This window comes from Candoia aspera, chromosome 16 (assembly GCF_035149785.1).
Source record: "Candoia aspera isolate rCanAsp1 chromosome 16, rCanAsp1.hap2, whole genome shotgun sequence".
Lineage (NCBI taxonomy): Eukaryota > Metazoa > Chordata > Lepidosauria > Squamata > Boidae > Candoia > Candoia aspera.
The window spans coordinates 10,150,517-10,169,877 of NC_086168.1; the positions used below are offsets into that span (position 1 = coordinate 10,150,517).

Genomic DNA, 19,361 nt, shown 5'->3' on the forward strand with positions numbered 1-19,361 from the left:
TCGAGAAAAGGTACACTCAGAAGATTCCATGCAAACAGCAGTGAACTGCATTTTAAAAAAGGAATTACACCAGGGGCATCTGCATTTTACAAGTCTACCCTGGGGAAAATGTGTCAAAGAATAAAAGCAGGTTGGCTTAGCTTTAAAAAAAAAAGTTCCTTGGTTAATTTATATTAGCATCTATGTAAATGATTAGAAGGAGGAGAGAAAGCCTCCAGAGATTATGAGCTGTAATAGAAAAAAGCCATCATAGGCAAAAATGCAAGACCAGGAACAGTGGGATGCTGCATCATCTAATTGCTGCTTCCATGCCCAGAGAAAGCTTCAAGCGCTATACTTCCAGCACATGTGATGGATGACTCAATGCAACAGTGACTCTTTCCTCACTCAGTCCCTCCATCCTTCTGCCACCGCTCTTCTGCTAAGCTATGTCAAAACTATCCTTCCCCCAAACAGGCCCTCTCCAGAAGTGTTGGGTTAGAATTCCCATCATCCCCAGCCATCATGGTCAATGGCAATGATGGGACTTGTAGACCGCAATGGACTGGCATCTTGTTGGAACAAGTAGAGGCTGCTCATGATCAAGGCTACTAGAGAAGGTTGCAGAGAGAAGCAAGGACTATTCCCAAGATGGGTAATTTCCTAACCAGGTATTTGGAGAAGGACTCACAGGATAACCAGGGTCTCCAGACTCCCCACGATCTCCCTGGTTGCCAATGGGACCCTAAAAAGAGAGTGTGAGAAAAATGCAAAAGCCACATGAGATACACCCTTGTGTTCCACATGAGATATCTCCTTGTGTTTCAAATTCTTGCTTCATGTTTTCATTCACGGTGAGGCCATAACTATCAAGAGGAGCAAGGACTTTGGGGTGATGCCCTCCAGTTAATGAAGTATCTCTCAAGAGAGGTCCAGCTGGTTCCATCCCTTCTCTTCTTCCCAAGGTGGGAAGTCCATCTGACCACCTGTTAGGCTTTCAGTCACCTGCATGCACAGGCCCACCAATGGCCACAAGACTTTGGTTTGCCTTGGGAAGACCTCCAATTTATAAGTAACCCTGAGAAGAACAGATAGCTTACTCTCTCTCCAGGGGCTCCAGGAGGTCCCTCCATCTTCCCATCATCGCCTTGTTCTCCCTGCAAACAGGAAACACTTGGTTTACAGGACAGGTCGCCTGCCAAAGATTGCTAGATCAGCATGGATGTAAAGACTCACACAACTGGAATCCAAATCCATGCACCCCCAACCAATGGCCATCTTACCCTTCCTTGAACACATCCAGGGAGGAGGACCCCAGCACCTCTAGGGATGTGGAACACTTGCATTTTTTCCTAGCATCCCATCAGCACCTGCCTTCTTTGAACATACATCCACCTTTCCCTGACTTGCATTCAAGAACAATGGAGAACTGGTTTTCTGTAAGACATCCATCCCCCTGTTTGAAGAGCACTGCTCTGGCCCAAGTTCCCCAACTCAGACATCCTCCTTTGCTTTGATCTCTTCATCTCTGATTCCCTGATCATCCTTACTGCTCTTCCCTGCTCAAGCTTGAACACTGCTTAAAATGCAGAAAACAGAATGGGACATGGCATTTTTCCTATAACTATTTTATTATCAATACAATGACCATGGTGGCTAACTTCTTATTGCAAACACTCCCCCCCCCCCTCTACAACCAATAATTGCACAGCGTGCTCTATTCAGAATGGGAGCAGAGCTTGCTCAATTAGAAAAAGCAAGTTTATAAAAGAAAATGCAGTTTAAGGGGGGGGGAAGTCTCGCAAACAATAGCGACCATTAAAAGCAGCAAACAAAAATGCTGTTGTCGCTCGTATAATCCAATACCCAACACCAGCTGGAGTAAAAGGACACCTTTGGGCTGGGTCCAAAAAGAATTTAAAGCAGAAAGCGATGCTCCAAAATATATAGGAAAAAAAAATGAATCAGGCTGCAAGACTAGACGTAGCAGCTGTTTGCGAGAGAGATCAGAAAGGCCAGCTGACCACACTTCTCATAAAAGGCAGGTTGGCAGGGGGAAAAAATTTGCTGAAGGTGCTTTGAGAAAAACTAATAAAGTCAGAATCACGCACACTTCCTTTCTACGAAGACAAGCCAGTCCTGAAAACAATTACACTCCTGCCTTGCCATTGCGACAGATCACGGCAGAGTTGCAGGCACAGCCTCTAAAACCACGCCACGCTATCGTTCAGGAAAGTTCTCCTGTTCCTCACCCAGTTTTCCACACCTACTGTATGCCATTCCATTCTTCTTCCTGTGGTCTTTTCCCCACGTTATCTTCTTCTCAAAATAAGGCGTCCAATGAATTGATAATGGCTTAAGTGTACACGAGAATAATGGAAAGCAGAAGAGCCATTTGATTCGGAGTTTTGTTGTTGTTTATTCGTTTAGTCGCTTCCGACTCTTCGTGACTACATGGACCAGCCACGCCAGAGCTTCCTGTCGGTTGTTGACACCCCCAGCTTCCCCAGGGATGAGCCCATCACCTCTAGAATATCATCCATCCACCTTGCCCTTGGTCGGCCCCTCTTCCTTTTGCCTCCCACTCTCCCCAGCATCAGCATCTTCTCCAGGGTGTCCTGTCTTCTCATTATGTGGCCAAAGTATTTCAGTTTTGCCTTTAATGATTCGGAGTAGGGTGGCGGAAAACTGGAAGTTTTGGCATCGGATCAGCCTTAAAAAGGAAAGCGAGCCATTTTTTTCCCCCCAGCACAAAAGGAACTGTGATGCGTATTTGGGAGTATGGTGAGATTCCATCATCTCACGGAAAAGAAAACGCTTTTGCCCCTGTTTTGACTTACTATTGCAGAACACCCCAGCCTGTGCAGTGCAAATATGTAAACTGGGGGTGAAATTGAGGGTGTATGTCTGAAGAAGGCATGTGTGAAAGGATGGATTTAACTCTCTCAACGTGGACCCCACCTCCATGTCTCGGTATCAGCTCCCCACTGGCCTAAAGAATAAGTTACATGTTTTGAAAAGTTAATGGGGAAAAAAAAAGTCCAGGATCAGGAACCTGAAGCAGCTATAAATGGAAAAGGATAGGGGTGGGAAGCATCATTCTGCAGTCTGGAAGAGAGAAAAATGTGGATTTCCAGCTGGACAATCCCTTTGCTTGGCAAGGACCGTTTAAAGAGCTGCAGATATACTAATCCAAGAAGAATCGTTGACTGGGATACACCACAGCACTACAACATGCCAACGTTGGGAGGATCAGCTAGCCAAGAACAAACCGTCTCTCTAGGACACTGAAGTATCTAATCCCTTGATATTTTAACTCATGAAGTTCCCTGTTTGTATCTGCATGAAGACATTCTCTTTGGTTCTTTCCCAAAAGGGTCTGTTGGACATCCTCCTCCTAGGGAGCCTCCAGAATGGTTGGTACTACAGCTACCATAATTCCCAACCAGCACGGGGAAGCCTGGTGTGTATTCTGAGAAAGTCAGGACAATGTATCAAAGAAAGTAGCTGGGAAAGAGTTGGGTTCAAATTCCCCACCCACCTACCCCATATTATAAATCTAATATACACTCTTATACTTTCACAGCTTAGCCACCCTTGGATGGTTGGGAGAGTAATCGGTGGGGTGGGCATGGTGCCCTTGGAAGAAAGGATAAAGGGATGTGTAATAAAAGCGATGAAAACATGAGGAAAACAACGATCTGGCCTTTCTTCAAACTTTTTCCAAATGCATGGGGAAGGAAGAAATGGAGTGTCCAGCTGGGCCCTGTCTCAAAGGCATGGGTGATGCTTCACCCTTGCTGTCTGTCCATCCTTTCTGTGTGACCTCTGAAAAGGAGCATCCAAGATGCCGCACATGGCTGGGACTCCTGATGGTGCAGGAAGCCATTCCATGCAGTGAACAGATTCACAACTGCAGGTTCTGCCCTGAACATCTGTGTGTCTCCTTTCTTCTTTCCTCCCACACTGAGAAAGTCAAGAAAAGAAGTTGGGTTCCCTCAAAAGCACAAGTAGAAACCCAAAAGTTGCTGGGAATTGTCCCCAAGCTCTGGACAAGATGCCATTGAAAAGCAGGAGGGAAAAAATACGAGTCACTGAGTGGTTCTGGACTTGGTTACTGTTCAATCAATGAAGCAAAAGTCTGGGGCTGGAGCATGAGGGAAGAAGAAGAAAACACCCAACTGGCATGGACTCCCTACAGAAGCAGGTGTGGAGCTCGAGATTTTGAGGAGGAGGTTAGCAGAGGAAGGATGCATTCCACTGCAAAAAAAATCTGAGGAGCACCAGATGGTTGGCAACGTTTGTCTGAGACAGTGTCCCCGTCCCCCACTTAAACAATTGTGTGCAAAGAAGGTGAAGATGCCCTTAAGTCAAGTTTGACTTCTGGCAGCTCTGTGGAAACCTCAGTGTTGTTCTCCTGGCACCAGTACAGAAGTAGCTTGCCACCATCTTCTTCTGAGATGTTTGTTCCACTTCACAGTCTAGTTGACAGCCCTCCCATCCAAGGATGACCAGGTCTGACCCTGCTTAGCTTCCCAGCCCAGAAAAAGGGTCCCTGCCTGAAACCCTAATTATTTCCTCACTAGTGATTGACCACCCAGCCACTATTGTTATAATACCTGCCTATCTCCTTCATTCCTGATATCTCACCACAGCAATGGTTGGATGATGCCAGTGTAGAAATTGCCAGGCTTAAAAGGCAGAGTGAAAAATAGCTCTATCGAATGCTCATCGCAACAAAGGAAGTGTTTCCAAGATGGACCATATTAATCCCCTTCCCTTCTTTTGAACTCTCCTACACAGCATCCATTCTGCCCATTTACCTTTTCCCCCTTAGCCCCAGGGAACCCAATGGGGCCTGGTGATCCTGGGTGTCCCTGCAGAAGAGAAGAAAGGGAATGACAATGAAATCCCATCCTTCATGGAAGTCTACCCTGGCACAGGGGCCTTAGCAAATGGTCTTCAGCAACACGGACCAATGGCCTGATTTGGCCATCTGTTCCTGGACTCCAGGACTCCCACCTACCTCCCCGTACTCCATCCCACCCCTCATCCTATGGGTTTTGAAGCTCCAGTGGTGGAGAAAGGGGGCAAATTTGAGAAAAAGGTGGGATGTCCCAAGCAAAAAATCAGCTGCTGATTACCAAAAGGCAGCAAGGTAAATAACACAGAGACCACTGTATGGCTGTTAAAAGGTAGTCTAGTGTAGCCAAGACAGTCCCAAACAATGGTTACCTGATATCCTTTTAATCCCATCTCTCCTTGGACACCCATTCGGCCAGGAGCTCCCTGCAAAGACAACAGAGGGACAGTTCCATCCTTGTTCTTCCTAGCATTGGTCCAGAATTTCTACTAGGGAAAATGTTTTTTCTTTATTTCTTCTCCATCCACCCTCTTTAAAGCTCTGTTTTTAGCCTCTAAATATTCATATTCTCAAGGCTTTTCCCTGGGGAACCTGGATTTCAGAATCCAGAGGGATGATACCCAAGAGGACCTGGGGCTTTTCTAGACCAGCATCTCATTCTCACAGTGGTCCCAATAATGGGGGGAAAAAAACACCTTGTCTCATTGAGGCTCATCACCAACTGGACTGAACCTCAGGCTACTCCTAGACAAAACATATGATCATCTTTGACCCTTAAGAAGGGAACCCAACTTACATTGGTACCCTGAGATTGGTGAGTCAAAGTAATATTACTTCAGTGCTCAGGTAGGTAGAGAGGGGAAAGAATGTGGTTTATTGTATTTTATTAGAATATATCAATAAAACCTTGCCTCTGAACAATCAGCACCTGACTGATTGAGTCATCTGGTACAACCCTGCCCTGAGGCTTACAAAAGATCCCATTTGGGTGACGGGATGGGAAGAGACCCAAACAAGTGAGAGATTCCCCAAGGCAAAAAAAAAAAAAAAAATGACTGGGTAGATCACAGGTAACTGGGGAAAAAAAAGTTTTAATGGATTATGCCTCAAGAGTTAAGTTAATTAAATTAATTAAAGTGCTAACTCTCACCGTAGGTCCAAGGGTACCTCTTGATCCTTTGGGGCCTTGAGTCCCCTTTGAGCCCAAAGGTCCTGGTGGGCCAGTCTCTCCAAGTTGTCCCTCGTGACCTTTGCTGCCCTGAAAAAGAGCAGACACGTCAGCGATTGAAACCATGCAAATCCCTAAACTTTTGTCTAGGCCATGACTATTCCATTAAACTGAAAGGGGAGGAGAGCACAGGTCAGAAAGCTTCTCCCAACAAAGCAACACAAATTAATTCTTACTTTTTAGAAAAAAGGAATATTTAACATGTCACAGAAGAAGCCAGCTGAGATCTCTCCTTGAAAGGCTTGTTCTCTGCATTCTGAGGATGCTTCTATATGAAACAATTCAATTAATCCACTGCTATCATCTGAATCCTCCCAGGCTGTCAACTCCGTGAGAAAAGGCCCAACAGAAAGCACAGGAGATTATCATAGGAATGAAAAACATGGAGTCGTCCATACCTTAAGTCCAGTTTTGCCCCTTTCTCCTTGATGGCCTGGTTTTCCTTCTGGGCCCTGAGAAGAAGTGGGACATCAAAGTTCAAGACCTCCCAAAGTCAAGAGTTTTATTAGACAGGCTTTTTCGCACTAGAACCCATTTCACACCACCATGTTTTTTTATCACTGGGATTACTATCTGCAGTCCTGCTACCACCTTTCTACCTTGACTCACATTTCAAAGCAAAATACAGTAATCTAGTACAGTATATATTTCCACGGTTACTTTGAGAGCTGGAACACAAGGCTCTTTCCAGTCCCACACTGCCCAAATGTTGCAATACATTTTTTCCCTGCTCAGCAGAAAGCAGTTACAGAACCAGCTTATCTGATGTGGACAGATGAAGCATTACTGAGACTTTCTGGTGCAACTGTGCCTTTAACTAAAAGTTTCCTTCCACCTCATTATTTATTCCCATTCAGGACATCTGGGGATTAGTGAGAAATCCCCCTAATTTATCATTTTAATTTGTGTTACTTAGGCTTATACTATTTAGGAATTAAGTAAGGGATACAACGGATCCACTTAAAAATAAAGCAAAAAGGAAACAAGATTACAAAGGTTCCTCCATGATCGGGGAAGTGAGAGAATAGGTCCAGATAACGCCCAATTTCCACCAGCAAACGTGTGCACAAATGCCCTGAAGCAAAAAAAAAAAAAAAAAAATGGGGGGAGGGAAGAAGAGAGGGAAAGCTGCTAGGTATTTTCCCAGGGATGTGAGATGACTCATCTCCATTTCATCACTTTGAATAGGGAAGCCAAGGGCCTCTGTTTCATGATGAGTCCTGCAGTCCTCAGGCGCGGGGCCAAGGAATTGGTGGGACAGAGCACAACAGCTGCTGGAGAGTAGACGAAATAACGAATTTATACAATGTTCTTGCAGACGAGGAGCTGGATCTTTCAAGAGGGCTTTTATGTTATCCCATTGGGCAAAACCTTGCTCTTCTTCAGATCTCTTGATTTTAGAAGCGGAAGACAGATGCTGAGGAAACTTACACTTGGTTTATCTCCAGATACGTCTGTCTGGATGGGAGAACCTTCTGCAGTTCTAGACTAGACATGGGTAAGATATGGGACAATGGGAGGAAGCAAGTCCAGAGAGAATGCTTAGAAGGACCCAAGATACAGGAACACGTTGCAATCACAAATGTAAGATCTGGATGTATTACTGACACCTGAACAAAGAAAGGGGCTCATGTAAAGCATCCATGTAGTCAACATAAATACAGATACAAGGAGATGCTCACCAGATTCCCTGTCATTTTCTATGACATTCCAGCCAGTCCTAGAAGAACATCCCTTAATCAAAGACTGTCCAAGAAAAACCCTTGGCCACACAGATGACAGCTAGAATGTCTCCAGGAAATTTGCAGAATTAGAGAGCTGGCCCCCAATTATCTAAGTCCTTTCCAACTTATCAGAAACACATTTCATCTGCATTCTCTCACTCACTCTGACTAAGCCCTCGGTGGGGAATTAAGGATTCATAACTTCAGATGGGAAAGGAAAAAAATGCAATTGCTGAATGTGGGAAGTACTTATTCCACTGTGGCCATATGAATCCTCAAGACACTGAACAGCCTTCCCCAACTGGGCACCCTCCAAATGTTTGGACTCCAACTTCCAAAATTCCCAGCCAGCTTAACTCAGTAGAAGAGCTTCTTCCCCCTTCAGTACCAAGGTCCTTAGCTCCAGTGCTTGCAATAGTCTCTTGTGTCCAATTCCCAATTCACTTCCAGTGTTTCCATATGCAGTCAAAGGAAATTGGAAGGGTGGGACATCCGAAGCCATTGTTACATGGAGGAAAATACACCAAGGAAATTTCTACCAGTGGTTTTCCTACAAAATCATAGCAAGCGCCAGTCCTCGCTATTGACCATTTAATCTCTAGATAAGGAGACACTAGGAGATAAGTTCCCAACATTTCTAAAAAGAGAATGGGTGTTTATAGGAGAAACACAGATGGGCTTCTTTTGAGCACACAAGAAGCAGATGGGAAACCTACCAGGAGAATAAGAGGAGACTGTATGTGCTCCTCAAAGGAGAAGCAATCTCCAGTACAATAAATAAGAGGCAACACATAAGATCTTCTCTGTCCCTAGAAGATGATGGTCCATCTAATAATCAAAGCCATCTAAGACTCATGAGGATCTGGACTGAGAGAGTCATAGAAAGGAGGATTATCCAAAACAGGAAGAGGAAAAAATCTAGAATTGGTCCTTCATACTTTGATCAAATTCGGCAGAAAACCTCAACATGGTTCTAAGTCCTGGAAGACCCTAAGAAGACTGAAGATGCCAGAGCAGATCAGACCATTTGCTTCTCCAATCTGATAATGCCTACAATGGTAGCAGCTCTCCAAGAAAACTATGACATGGACCTTTAATCTTTCCTTCGGATTTCAGTGGGATGGAGAACGGATTTAACGGAGATAAAGTCACTGTCCTGGGAAATTGTGCACATACAATTCTGTTCAAGGCCAATCATTTACCGCCTTCCTTACACTAATTCTAGATCATTGTCTCCTTCCAGGAATTTGGGGACAGGGAGAAAAAGACAGGGACCCTTACATTGGAATCCATGGAGAGGACATGCTAAATCTTACAGATTCATTTCAGATTTGTTCTCCTTCCAGCTTGAATTAATTCAAAACCAAATGCCAGCTGGATGAAGCTCGCCATCCCAAATGTCGAACAAGCAAAAACTCCTGCCAATTAAACACCGAAGGAAGAAGTGCTATGGCCATTTTCTCCTCCTCTGTATTGCTAAAGGAAGATTTCCCAGCCCCATTCACAGAAGGATGTCTTATTTATTTATTTAGGAGCCATTTTTAATTTGTTCAACAAATTCTTGGGAGTTCCCTCTGGAGAATTCTCATGAATTGCTACAGGACGCCTGCCACAAGGGTGGGCCCCAGACGGCGGGGGGGCAGGGGGGAGAAACTAATTTCTATTCAGCAGATCAAAACGCACTGAATGGACTGAAGAGTGAGTCACAAGGGCCGAAACAGCTGACCAAGATGAAAAATCAACGCTGTCATAAAAAAGTTGCTCATCCTAAGATCAGAGACGAAAGCCAAACATTTCGGATTAAAAAAAAAATAGAGTTGCTAGAGTGCAATGGAGTTCAGTTCCATTAATAATATAGTTTTTTTTCCCCTCATATATCCCGTGGATTTATCACCTAGGAAACTTTCCATAAGTCTCCAAAGTTTACATTTCATGGATGGGCAGAAGATAAAGCTATCTCCCACAATTTGTGGCCTTCGAGATGGGCGGTATGATGGTTCCCAGAATCTCGCCATTGTTATCTAACACATCGGAAGGATGTTTCGGGTTGGAGAAGGTCAGGACACCTTCACCAAGACTTTTAACGCCTACTGAAGACATGAAAAAGACTGTTTTCTTGATGGCCTTCAATCTTCCCTAGACTCTATGCACACTTCACACAGAAATGGTAAAAAGAGAGAGATTTGGCTCACTCGTGTCTCAGACTTAACTATTATTTGGCTCCTATTCTTCCACAAACATGAGGTTGTCAAGAACCCAAGTTCAACATCTTATTACACCCATCCTGGCTAGGGATGCCCAAAAGATTTAATTTCTTCCCCATTTTCACGGGAACCAACCCAAAGTACACTTCCGCAAATAATATGCAGATGGGATCACCATGATCATTGACTTGTGCAAATGTCCAACATTATCCAAATGTTCTGCTAACAGTACTTGACCAAAAAAAATAAATAAATCCATAGATAAGAGAAAAATGCAGATTTCCAGTTAATGAGCCTGTTTGGAAGATAAAATGCACATGAAGATTCTCAGGCGAGCCTAAAACGTGGACCAAAATGTGCATTATAAAAAAGGGAAGAAAAGGCAGAAAATAAATCTATAATAAAAAGGAACGCAAAGGAGAATGCTCCGGGCTGGAAACAGGAAGAGACTTCAAAGTTGACTTTGCCCCTTCACTCTCAGCTGCATAATTTGACTCCTGTCTCCACTAAGACATAGCTCTGCTTGTCCATTCATCACCCCAAACCACAGATGGCAAAACAGAAATTATCTTTTGTAAACCACAGCTCTTGCTGCCAACATGCCTTGCCAAGCCGTGGCGACGTTTTCCATCACAAGGAGCCTCTGTGCCTTGAAAAGAAGCGCAGCGGGGAAGACCAGAAACTTGCGAATCTCCACAGCTGAAGATGCCCAGATGATCTTGCAGCTCCTCTAGTATCAAAGAGCTCCAGCTGATGGTAGGGTCAATTATGAAATGTTCCTTAAATACACGGCGAGGAAGATGAGAGAAGCCATTTAAAAAGGAAGAACTGAGCTCCCTTCCTTGCGACCAAGTCAAGGAACTGTTATTTTCCCCGGCATGATGTGTTTCATTACAGACAGGCTCCACAATTGCTTTCTTGGGACGGCAAAAGTCGGCTTAGTTCATACTCACGGCATACGAAAGGCAGCACATTACGAAAAAACCACAGTGCTCAGCAACAGAGAGCCATTGAAAAGCCTTCAGCCTGGGTTTGCCAGTTGGCACCCCTCGGCGCACAACTCCTGGCTCCCCGAATCTACTACAGAGGGAGTAACATGAAAGACTTGCCCCCTTGCAGCAAGATTTATGGAGAAACATCTAGTGGCCCCTGGTGGGCTGGATCTGGCAGCTGGCAAGTCACTGATGGGTGTAGAATGGACTCTTTGGTTGATCTTGACCGTGGGACCGTGAATGAATCGCTGCTGAGGATTCTGCAGAGGATGGAGCCGAGATAGGCATGCTTGTAGTCAAGGTGGCCCACCAGCTAAGTTCAATCATCTCTCCATATCTCCTCCTGTAAAGGCTCATCATAACTTCTGCATGGCATCCAGACTTTCAGCTGAGCTGGCCATCTCTCCTCTTCCCCTTCCTTCTCTTCAAAATCCTTCCTCTCTCCTCCTCCTCCTCTACTTTTTCTGTCATCCTTCTCTAATTCTTCTTCTGCCTGTACTTACTTCCTCCTTCTCTATTATTCCATTCTCCTCTTCCACCTTTACTTCTCTTTCTCCTCCTCTTCAGCTTTTTGCCTCCTTAATTCTTCCTGGTCTTCCCCCTCCACCCTGTTTCTTCCTTCTTCCCTCTTTTTCTCCAGTCTTGCTGATCAAATATCTCTCCAATGTTTGGATCAAAAGGAATAGCAGTGCCCACAGAGGCCACAGCCATCCCAGGTAACCCATTTCTGGCTCCAGACCGTCCACGGGAATCCAGAAAGAAGGAAACAACACAGAGGGAGGGAGGGATTGGAGGTGGAATCTGTGGCCAAATGACCAACTCCTGCAAAGCAAGGACAGAATTGGGAAATGGGGATGAAAAGGGAGGAGGTTGCAAAGGACATGATGCTGAAACCAGAAGACATGTTTGCAAGTGTGTGTTGCGATGCAGAAAGCAACCTGCACCAGTTACAACAGATCCAGCCTGGATCAGTGTTTCATCAGGATACATGTGTCCACCAGGATATCTCAAGATTGCAGGTAGACTGGGAAGTTGAAAAATATTCTGGAAGAAGATCGTGGCCAGCCAGTTTTATGGCCAAGAAAGCTACACGCATGGGCCCCTGAAGTCACCCAGAGCCATGTGAGGGATCGAAGGCTTTACTTCTGACTGGTACTTGGATGGGAGACCATCAGGAAGTTTCAAACAACGGCAAAGTGGTTCCATGTTATTGCTTTAAAAATGACATGGACATCATCTGAAATCACCAGGAATCGTCCTTATTGTTTAGCATGCTTGCATGCTGGCCTGCGTGCTTTTCCTTTTCAACGTTCTATCCTGAAATTGGAGATGGTGCTGTAACCCCACCAAAAATAATAGCAGAAGAAAGCGATTGCGAGCCAGCAAAATTATATTGGCTCCTTTTTGCATTTAAAAATGAAATTAGATGCATGCCACGGCACCACTCAGCTTGGCAGAGGGGACACAGCATCCATTCAAGCCGCTTGAATAAGGCTGTATAACTCAATCTAACTTAAAGTCGTATGCATGTATGTTTTGAAGCATTCCTTGTCTTGGCTCTCGGAAAAAAGGTGGAGGGAGCCTGTCTGCCTGTGACTTGGTTTCTTCTCAGCCCCGAATCCACATGGGGAGTAGCTGTTCACGTGGGTGGCGCTTCCCGCGATCCAGATTAGAGTTCTAAAGAGCTGCATCCAGATCTGAATAGGCGCATATTTTATTGTGACTGCACAATGATTGGATAAAAAGGCAAAAAGATGGCCCCGGGCCAGAGACACAAATCTGCCCCTTGCAAAACTCAAGTTTTGTGACCTGTAGAAACTGGGGAGATTTAGTCTAAACTTATAGTTTAGATCAGGGGTCCCCAAACTCTTCTGCTTATCAACCCCTTCATGAAGTTTCAGATCGTTCATCGACCCCCCAAACATTTATTATATGAAAATAAATTTAATAAATACCACTTCAACTAATAGTACTAATAACAACAACAATAATAATGACAACTCAAGGTCACTCTCACTGGAAGCTGACCATCTAAACCTGGGTAACACTGTCTCGCTGCTAGCCTTTAGGACTAGGGACTAGGAACCCCAAAAGAACCCCAAAAGATTGGCTCCAATTGATCTTCCATCATTTATCAACCCCCTATTGACCCCCAAACATTTACTGAGCCCCTTTTGACCCCCAGACATTTATCAGCCCCTTAGATGGTCTCATCAACCCTTAGGGGTCGATGCTGACCACTTTGGAGAACCCTGGTTTAGATCAGTAGATCAAACCACAAATAATAAATGTCCAAGGAAGCAATGGGAGATTCCCCCAACTCCAGCAGAGATCAGTTTAATAAAAAAGGATTTGCCTCAAGAGAGCTATCTTCCACCACTTAGGCTGGGTCTATGAGTTACCACTCCTCGCACATATGCTGATGTGAGTTGCATGTCACGCAACCTCTATCTTTGTCATGAGTACTGATGGCGAGCAGGAGGGGGCCCCTATCCAGGGGGGAAAACGCATGCGTAGTAGTGAGGAATTAAGCAGCCATTCAAAGAGACACAGATCAGACCCGCCTTGACTTTTGGGGTTTATCTGTCTGGGTTTTTCCCACGCTTCTTCAGTTTGTTAGGATTTTCGGTCTTATGTAGCAGTAATAAACACTAGAGACCTGCTCCTCATCTCAGGGTGGTTCCTGGCTGTTAGGACAATCTTAGAGGCAAAGACAGCGTTGTATCTCATGCTACCCAAGCAAGTCTCCCTAGCATGATCTCCCTTTGCTAGGCTTGCAAAATCCCCAGAGTCACAAACAGCAGCATGGCATCTCCCGCAAGGGTCAATGCCAGTTCAACAAGGCAGAAGGAACATCAACCAACATTTCAAACTCACTCGGATGCCTGTGACTCCAGGATCGCCAGGGTGCCCTTCTTTTCCTTGGACCCCCTCTTGCCCCTTGTCCCCACGTTCTCCTTCCAGGCCGGGTTGTCCTTTGTCTCCCTGAAAGAGACAAATGGGTAACACGCTTTCCCGTTGGCTCGGGAATAACAATGAGAACCACAGTACGATCTCGCAGCTGAGCTAGAAAGCAATGGAGCTGGGGGAGGAACAGGGTGGAGGAGGAAGCAGGAAAGGAAATGGGAAAGCTTTTCTCTTCCTCTGAATCGACCACTTTCTCCTTTACATGTGCATAGAGAGATGAGAAGGATTTAAGAGCAAAAACAGGGAATTCTCGCATCCCTACCACAAAATGTATATGACAGCAAAGGAGATTTGACCGCTGGGTCTACAGCAGTATTGGCCAACCTTTGCAACTTTCAGATGTGTGGACTTCAACTCCCAGAATCCCCCAGCCAGCATGGGGAATTCTGGGAGTTGAAGTCCACACGTCTGAAAGTTGCCAAGGTTGGCAAACACTGGTCTACAGGCTCAGCAAAATAATGGAAAGTAAAAACTCCCTGCAAGTGTAAAATAAAAAAGGTACACATGGGTAGATCTTTTCTCTCCTTGAGACGCCAGTTTTTCTACCTGCAGGGACATTCACAGATGAAATCCATTTGAACGGAAGGGGGAAAAAAGCAAAAATAGAAAATTCTCTTAAAAAGGGATTTTCTCTTGGTCTAACCTTCAGTGATAGAACAGCAAAAGACCTGGATGGAGTAACATAACATGCTACTGAAGGAATTTCTTTTCTTTTTTTTAATTTATTGGGCAGGATGTTGTAAACTGACTTTTTTCCCCCCCTGGAATGGAGCTGCTCAGTTCCTCTAATCCAACAAAAATGGAAACAGCACAGAGCAACAGATACCCATGCATTCTAGAGCGACCCTTTCTAAGAAGAGGATTTCTTCAGATCCCTCCTAGAGAAGAAAGGCCCTGGGAAAGTGAGAGTCAGAGAAACAGGATATGGTTCTAAACAGATAATAAGAATGGAAGAATGCAATGTACCTTGAGCCCATCTGGCCCTGCTGGACCACTGTCTCCTTCAAGGCCAGGCTCTCCCTAGAAAGAAACATAGAAAGATCATTGGGAGGCGCCATCATCTACAACAAGACATAATCTCAAGTCTTGAAGTTCTCACCATGACAGGTTCTACATTAGCAAACCCCAAAGTTTCATTTGTTTGGAACCTACTTGTAACATTCCTAGTTTAGGTCAGTCTTGCCCTCAATGTCCTTCAATGCCAAAAAAAAAAAAAAGACCAGCATTTCTCAACCTGCCCCCAGGGCTGAAATCAAATTTGGCAGGAGCAGGGAGCTTATTTCAGAATTGTCATGGAATCTATATACCTTATTGGGACAATAAATGTCAATACGCCCATGCAGCCAGAGAGAGGGAGACATGGGTGGGTTTGTACTTACCCGTTGACCAATCAACCCTTGTTCTCCAGGAACCCCAAGTGGACCAAGATCACCCTAGGAACAGCAAAAAGGAGAAGAGATATTTGAAGTTAGCTTTAGAAACAAGAAGAGTGAGGAAATTGTATGAAGCACAACTGCAAGGATCTCAGAATGTCAGATTCTTGGCATAAGAGGTGGGGCCTATAATACAAGGGGTAGAACCTATAAGACAGTGATGCAGCCTATAATATAAGAGGGTGCAACTGATAATCAAAGGGCAAACTAAAGTCTGCCATGTAGCAAAAATGGACTTACATCCAAGTCAAACCATGCCATCCTTGCTTCTGGACCCTCACTCTGAAACGTCCTCATTTCTCCTTGAAACTCTAAGAGAAGCTAAATCCCTCATTTTTGTGTGATAAAAGCAAAGATACATCTTTTCATATCGCAAAATACAAGAACTGAAGACTGATTTAGCTGCTGCAATAGGACAGGAATGTCATAAGTTAAATGAAGAAATAAAGAAGGCACATCCAAAGGAAATTGACCGGGCAAGTGGCCGTGCTGGGAAGGTGGAAGGGATCATCTGACCAATGTAGAATGAAGTTGTGACCATCTTGGGAGATGTAAAAATGGTTTGTTTGCTTCAATGCTTTCTTTTAATAAGTTTCTCTTCCCCCCCCCCACCTCCAAAATGCAGTTCCTTGAAGGAGCAGCTGTTCAGCTAATCCTAACCTTGGGCACACCATTTTTAGGAGCACGGCTGAAGACTTCTCCAGCAGATGCAGAATCCTCTTCCTGCTTGAAACATGAGCTCACTCCCCAGGAGTCTGCTAGAAAAGTCAGAAAGCCAGGCAGATAAAGGGGTTTTTTCATTCCTGAGATGGCAAAGGAGGGGGTGGCCAAACTTCAGGCAGGACCAGTGGAGATTAAAAGAGAGAGAGACCCTCAGAGGTCTGAAGACACAGTAGCTCCAGCAATGCCTTGGAAGGCTTTCCAAAGCAAACAGACCAGATGGATGAGAAGACACAAGAAGCTGAAAGAAAACTGAATTTAATTCCTAAGAATGGGATGGGATGGGATGGGATGGGATGGGATGGGATGGGATCTCATGATTAAGCTGCACGGCACTGGCATTTTACATAACACTGGGGGACCAAGTTGTATGAATATATCTGGGTCATCCTATCTTTTACTGTAAAACTCTCTCCAGCAATACATTAGCAGGTCCCAGTCCAGACTACTTCCCAGACACTAACCACTACTTCCCAATCCTAGGATTCTATCAGTCTGCCTTGAAATTCCTACCCATCTTTGGGCTGATGCGCTTGATAATACCTTTTGTCACTTAAGAGAGAGAAGAACAATAGCAATAGCCCTTCCTTCCTTCCTTCCTTCCTTCCTTCCTTCCGCCCAATCCATCCCTGATTTACATTAAAAAATGGATCAAATTCTTGGATGAGATCTTGGCCCATAAATGAGATATGAGATCCCCTACCTTCATACAGTCATCAGCAACAACAAACCCAGCATTAGCCGGGATAGCAGAGTCATGGTCACCTAAAGAGAAGGGATGATCTTCTCTCTCCCTTACCTTCATGCCAGGTTCCCCTGGAAGTCCTCGCTGCCCTGCTGCACCAGGTGGTCCCTGAAGGAGGATGGAAGAAAAATAAATGGAGAAAACAATCCAGGTCAGGACATGCTGGAAAGGAGCAACGAGATTGCTTCTTTTTACCCAGATTTAAGATAAAAAGAGCCAAAAAGCAAATCTTTCATTTCCAGGATAATAAAACTTTCAGGTTTGTTATGATGGTTTTCTGCTCTGGAAACCTTCTCCTGATATCAACCACCTTCTGTCCTCCCTGACTTTCTAATCCAGGGTGCATCCCCCAGTTCAGACTTTTGGGGATTCCCAAAAGCTGGGTGGATTCCAGAAAATTCTAACAGCATTGTACAAAAATGAAAGCGAGGGGGGGGATCATATCCTACCTTATGTCCAATTTCTCCCAAAGGGCCGGGTGGACCTGGTGGACCTTGAGGTCCCTGAAAAGACAGACACACAAAGTTAAAAACATACAAAGCATCTTTCTAGACTAGGCCAGGATCTTAAATGTATATGATTGGTGAGTTGGTTGAGTGATTGGCCTAAGTTCCTAGTTGCCTGGAGATTCAACATACAAAGAAACATTTCTGGCCATCCCTCCAAAACTTCCAGTCAAATTGCAGTTTCAGTTTATCATAATAACTGTATTTAATTCATTGCTTTTCATCAAATTATATCAAATACAGGACCTGGGTTCAACCCTGGCATCTTCAGGGAAGACCCCATTTTGTCCAAAGAGCTAAGGGAGTGGACAAGGCGGACAGAGATGCATCAACACGGTGGCTCATTTGAAGAAGACTTCTCGTGTTCCTCCACATGGCCTCTCTCCAAGCGGCTCAGATAGGAGGTCAAGAGAGGGATTGAGGAGTGGACAGGAGTGGATACAAAGGCAGAAATTTGCTTGTGTTACTTGCCAAATCTCCTGGGGGTCCTTTTGCTCCTTGTGGTCCAGAAGATCCTTGGAGGCCCTGCAATTAAACAAGTCCATGAAGAGTCCAAACTCCAAACTAGACGCAACCTCTCTCATAAATTTGGTTGCCCTTCAATATTTCCACTTCTCCAAATGAAATAATTCAGCTTTATAATTGTGTGTGAGAGAGGGAAGAAGAGAGGGGGAAAAATGAATGAGTTTTCAAAGAGCTAGCCACCACCACAATTAAAATAATGCATAAAAATGAATTATATCATCAGGGAAATTTGCTTTCAAAATCTTCACATGTAAGGCAAAACTGATCAGAGAAATGTGCACAAAACTTAGTGAGAACTTTAAAAAAAAATCCAAACTAATATGGAGGTGGGATGAAAGAAGCTTTTCAAAGATGGTGGAAATCAGAAATGGGGTAAAACTGAAACTCACAGACACTACCAGCAAGGCCCAGGGGAAGAAAAAGAAGAATTAAAAATCAGAAAAATAGCAATAAAAAAGGAGGGGAAAATATTTCCCCTGAATTGGTAAGTCCATAAGAAGTGGGAATCGTCTCCTATGGATTCTCTCCACTGCTGTCTCTGACAAAATATTAATTGTTCTTGGTATGAAGCAAGATGCAGGAGGGACTTACAAGGAAGCCATTAGAACCGGTCTCTCCCATTTCACCGATCTTTCCCTACAAATACAAAGGCTTGAATTCAGATGGAAGGTCAGTATGAGTCCTGCCAAGATATCGCAAAACATCTCAGACACTTTTGGATTCCTCCAAAAGTATTGAACATACCTCTTGACCATCCAGTCCTGGTTTACCTGGATCTCCTGGAAGGCCCTGTTAATAAAATTATAACAAAAGGGAAACTTTAAAAAATGCAAGAAAGGTTCACTTTCTTCACCTGTCCTCTCAGCCATTTACAGGTTACAAGGCACATGCTTCTATCTTCCCAAAAGCAGAAGAGAAGATCCACTCTACAATTAAAGGCCATGGGGGAAAGGGACACATGGTGGAATTCTCCCAGTTGGCCAAAGGCTAGAGGACAAATGTAGTACCTAGAACCCTCTATCTCGACTTGCCTTCATGCAAAAAATTAGAACGTCAGGGAGTTGAGTTCTGGGCCAGTCATCTCTCTAATGGACCATATACAGAAATGGGAAGCTGTATTAATAATATGGGCCAGTCTGTGCTCAGTGACTGATTCCTCTTCCTGCGTGGAAGGAAATGCTAAACCTCTTCCTCAAAGACTTCCTAATTGTCCATGCTATGTAGGAGTATCTGGAACGTTATCCTTGTCTCATAGGGCTTTGGGACACATTGATTCAGAGATCCGATTTGAAGGCAGTTCAATCAAATCTCCAGACTGAATCAACTTTCCAAATCAGACTGATCCTTCAGACTGACTCATTGAATCTGATGCCTCTGAATTGGAGAGATGATTCAGACCTGATGATGATTCAACCCTGAGTCAAATTTGACTGGCTTTGCCCACCCCTCAAGTCGATTCAAAGCCTCATCAGAA

The 19,361-nt window shown here is 44.5% G+C and overlaps 1 protein-coding gene across 1 annotated transcript in view; it reads right to left on the reverse strand.

Moving 5' to 3' along the window:
- The window catches only part of COL27A1 (collagen type XXVII alpha 1 chain), a 110,096-nt gene that overhangs the window by 16,173 nt on the left and 74,562 nt on the right, over window positions 1-19,361 (reverse strand). The window contains exons 30-43 of the mRNA XM_063316305.1: window positions 18,632-18,676; window positions 18,479-18,523; window positions 17,834-17,887; window positions 17,306-17,359; window positions 16,911-16,964; window positions 15,338-15,391; window positions 14,925-14,978; window positions 13,869-13,976; window positions 6,470-6,523; window positions 5,994-6,101; window positions 5,215-5,268; window positions 4,803-4,856; window positions 1,080-1,136; window positions 671-724 (exon numbers count right to left, since the gene is read on the reverse strand). Of these exons, the coding sequence (XP_063172375.1) occupies window positions 671-724; window positions 1,080-1,136; window positions 4,803-4,856; window positions 5,215-5,268; window positions 5,994-6,101; window positions 6,470-6,523; window positions 13,869-13,976; window positions 14,925-14,978; window positions 15,338-15,391; window positions 16,911-16,964; window positions 17,306-17,359; window positions 17,834-17,887; window positions 18,479-18,523; window positions 18,632-18,676 (849 nt within the window). The remainder of the gene's footprint in view (window positions 1-670; window positions 725-1,079; window positions 1,137-4,802; window positions 4,857-5,214; window positions 5,269-5,993; window positions 6,102-6,469; window positions 6,524-13,868; window positions 13,977-14,924; window positions 14,979-15,337; window positions 15,392-16,910; window positions 16,965-17,305; window positions 17,360-17,833; window positions 17,888-18,478; window positions 18,524-18,631; window positions 18,677-19,361) is intronic.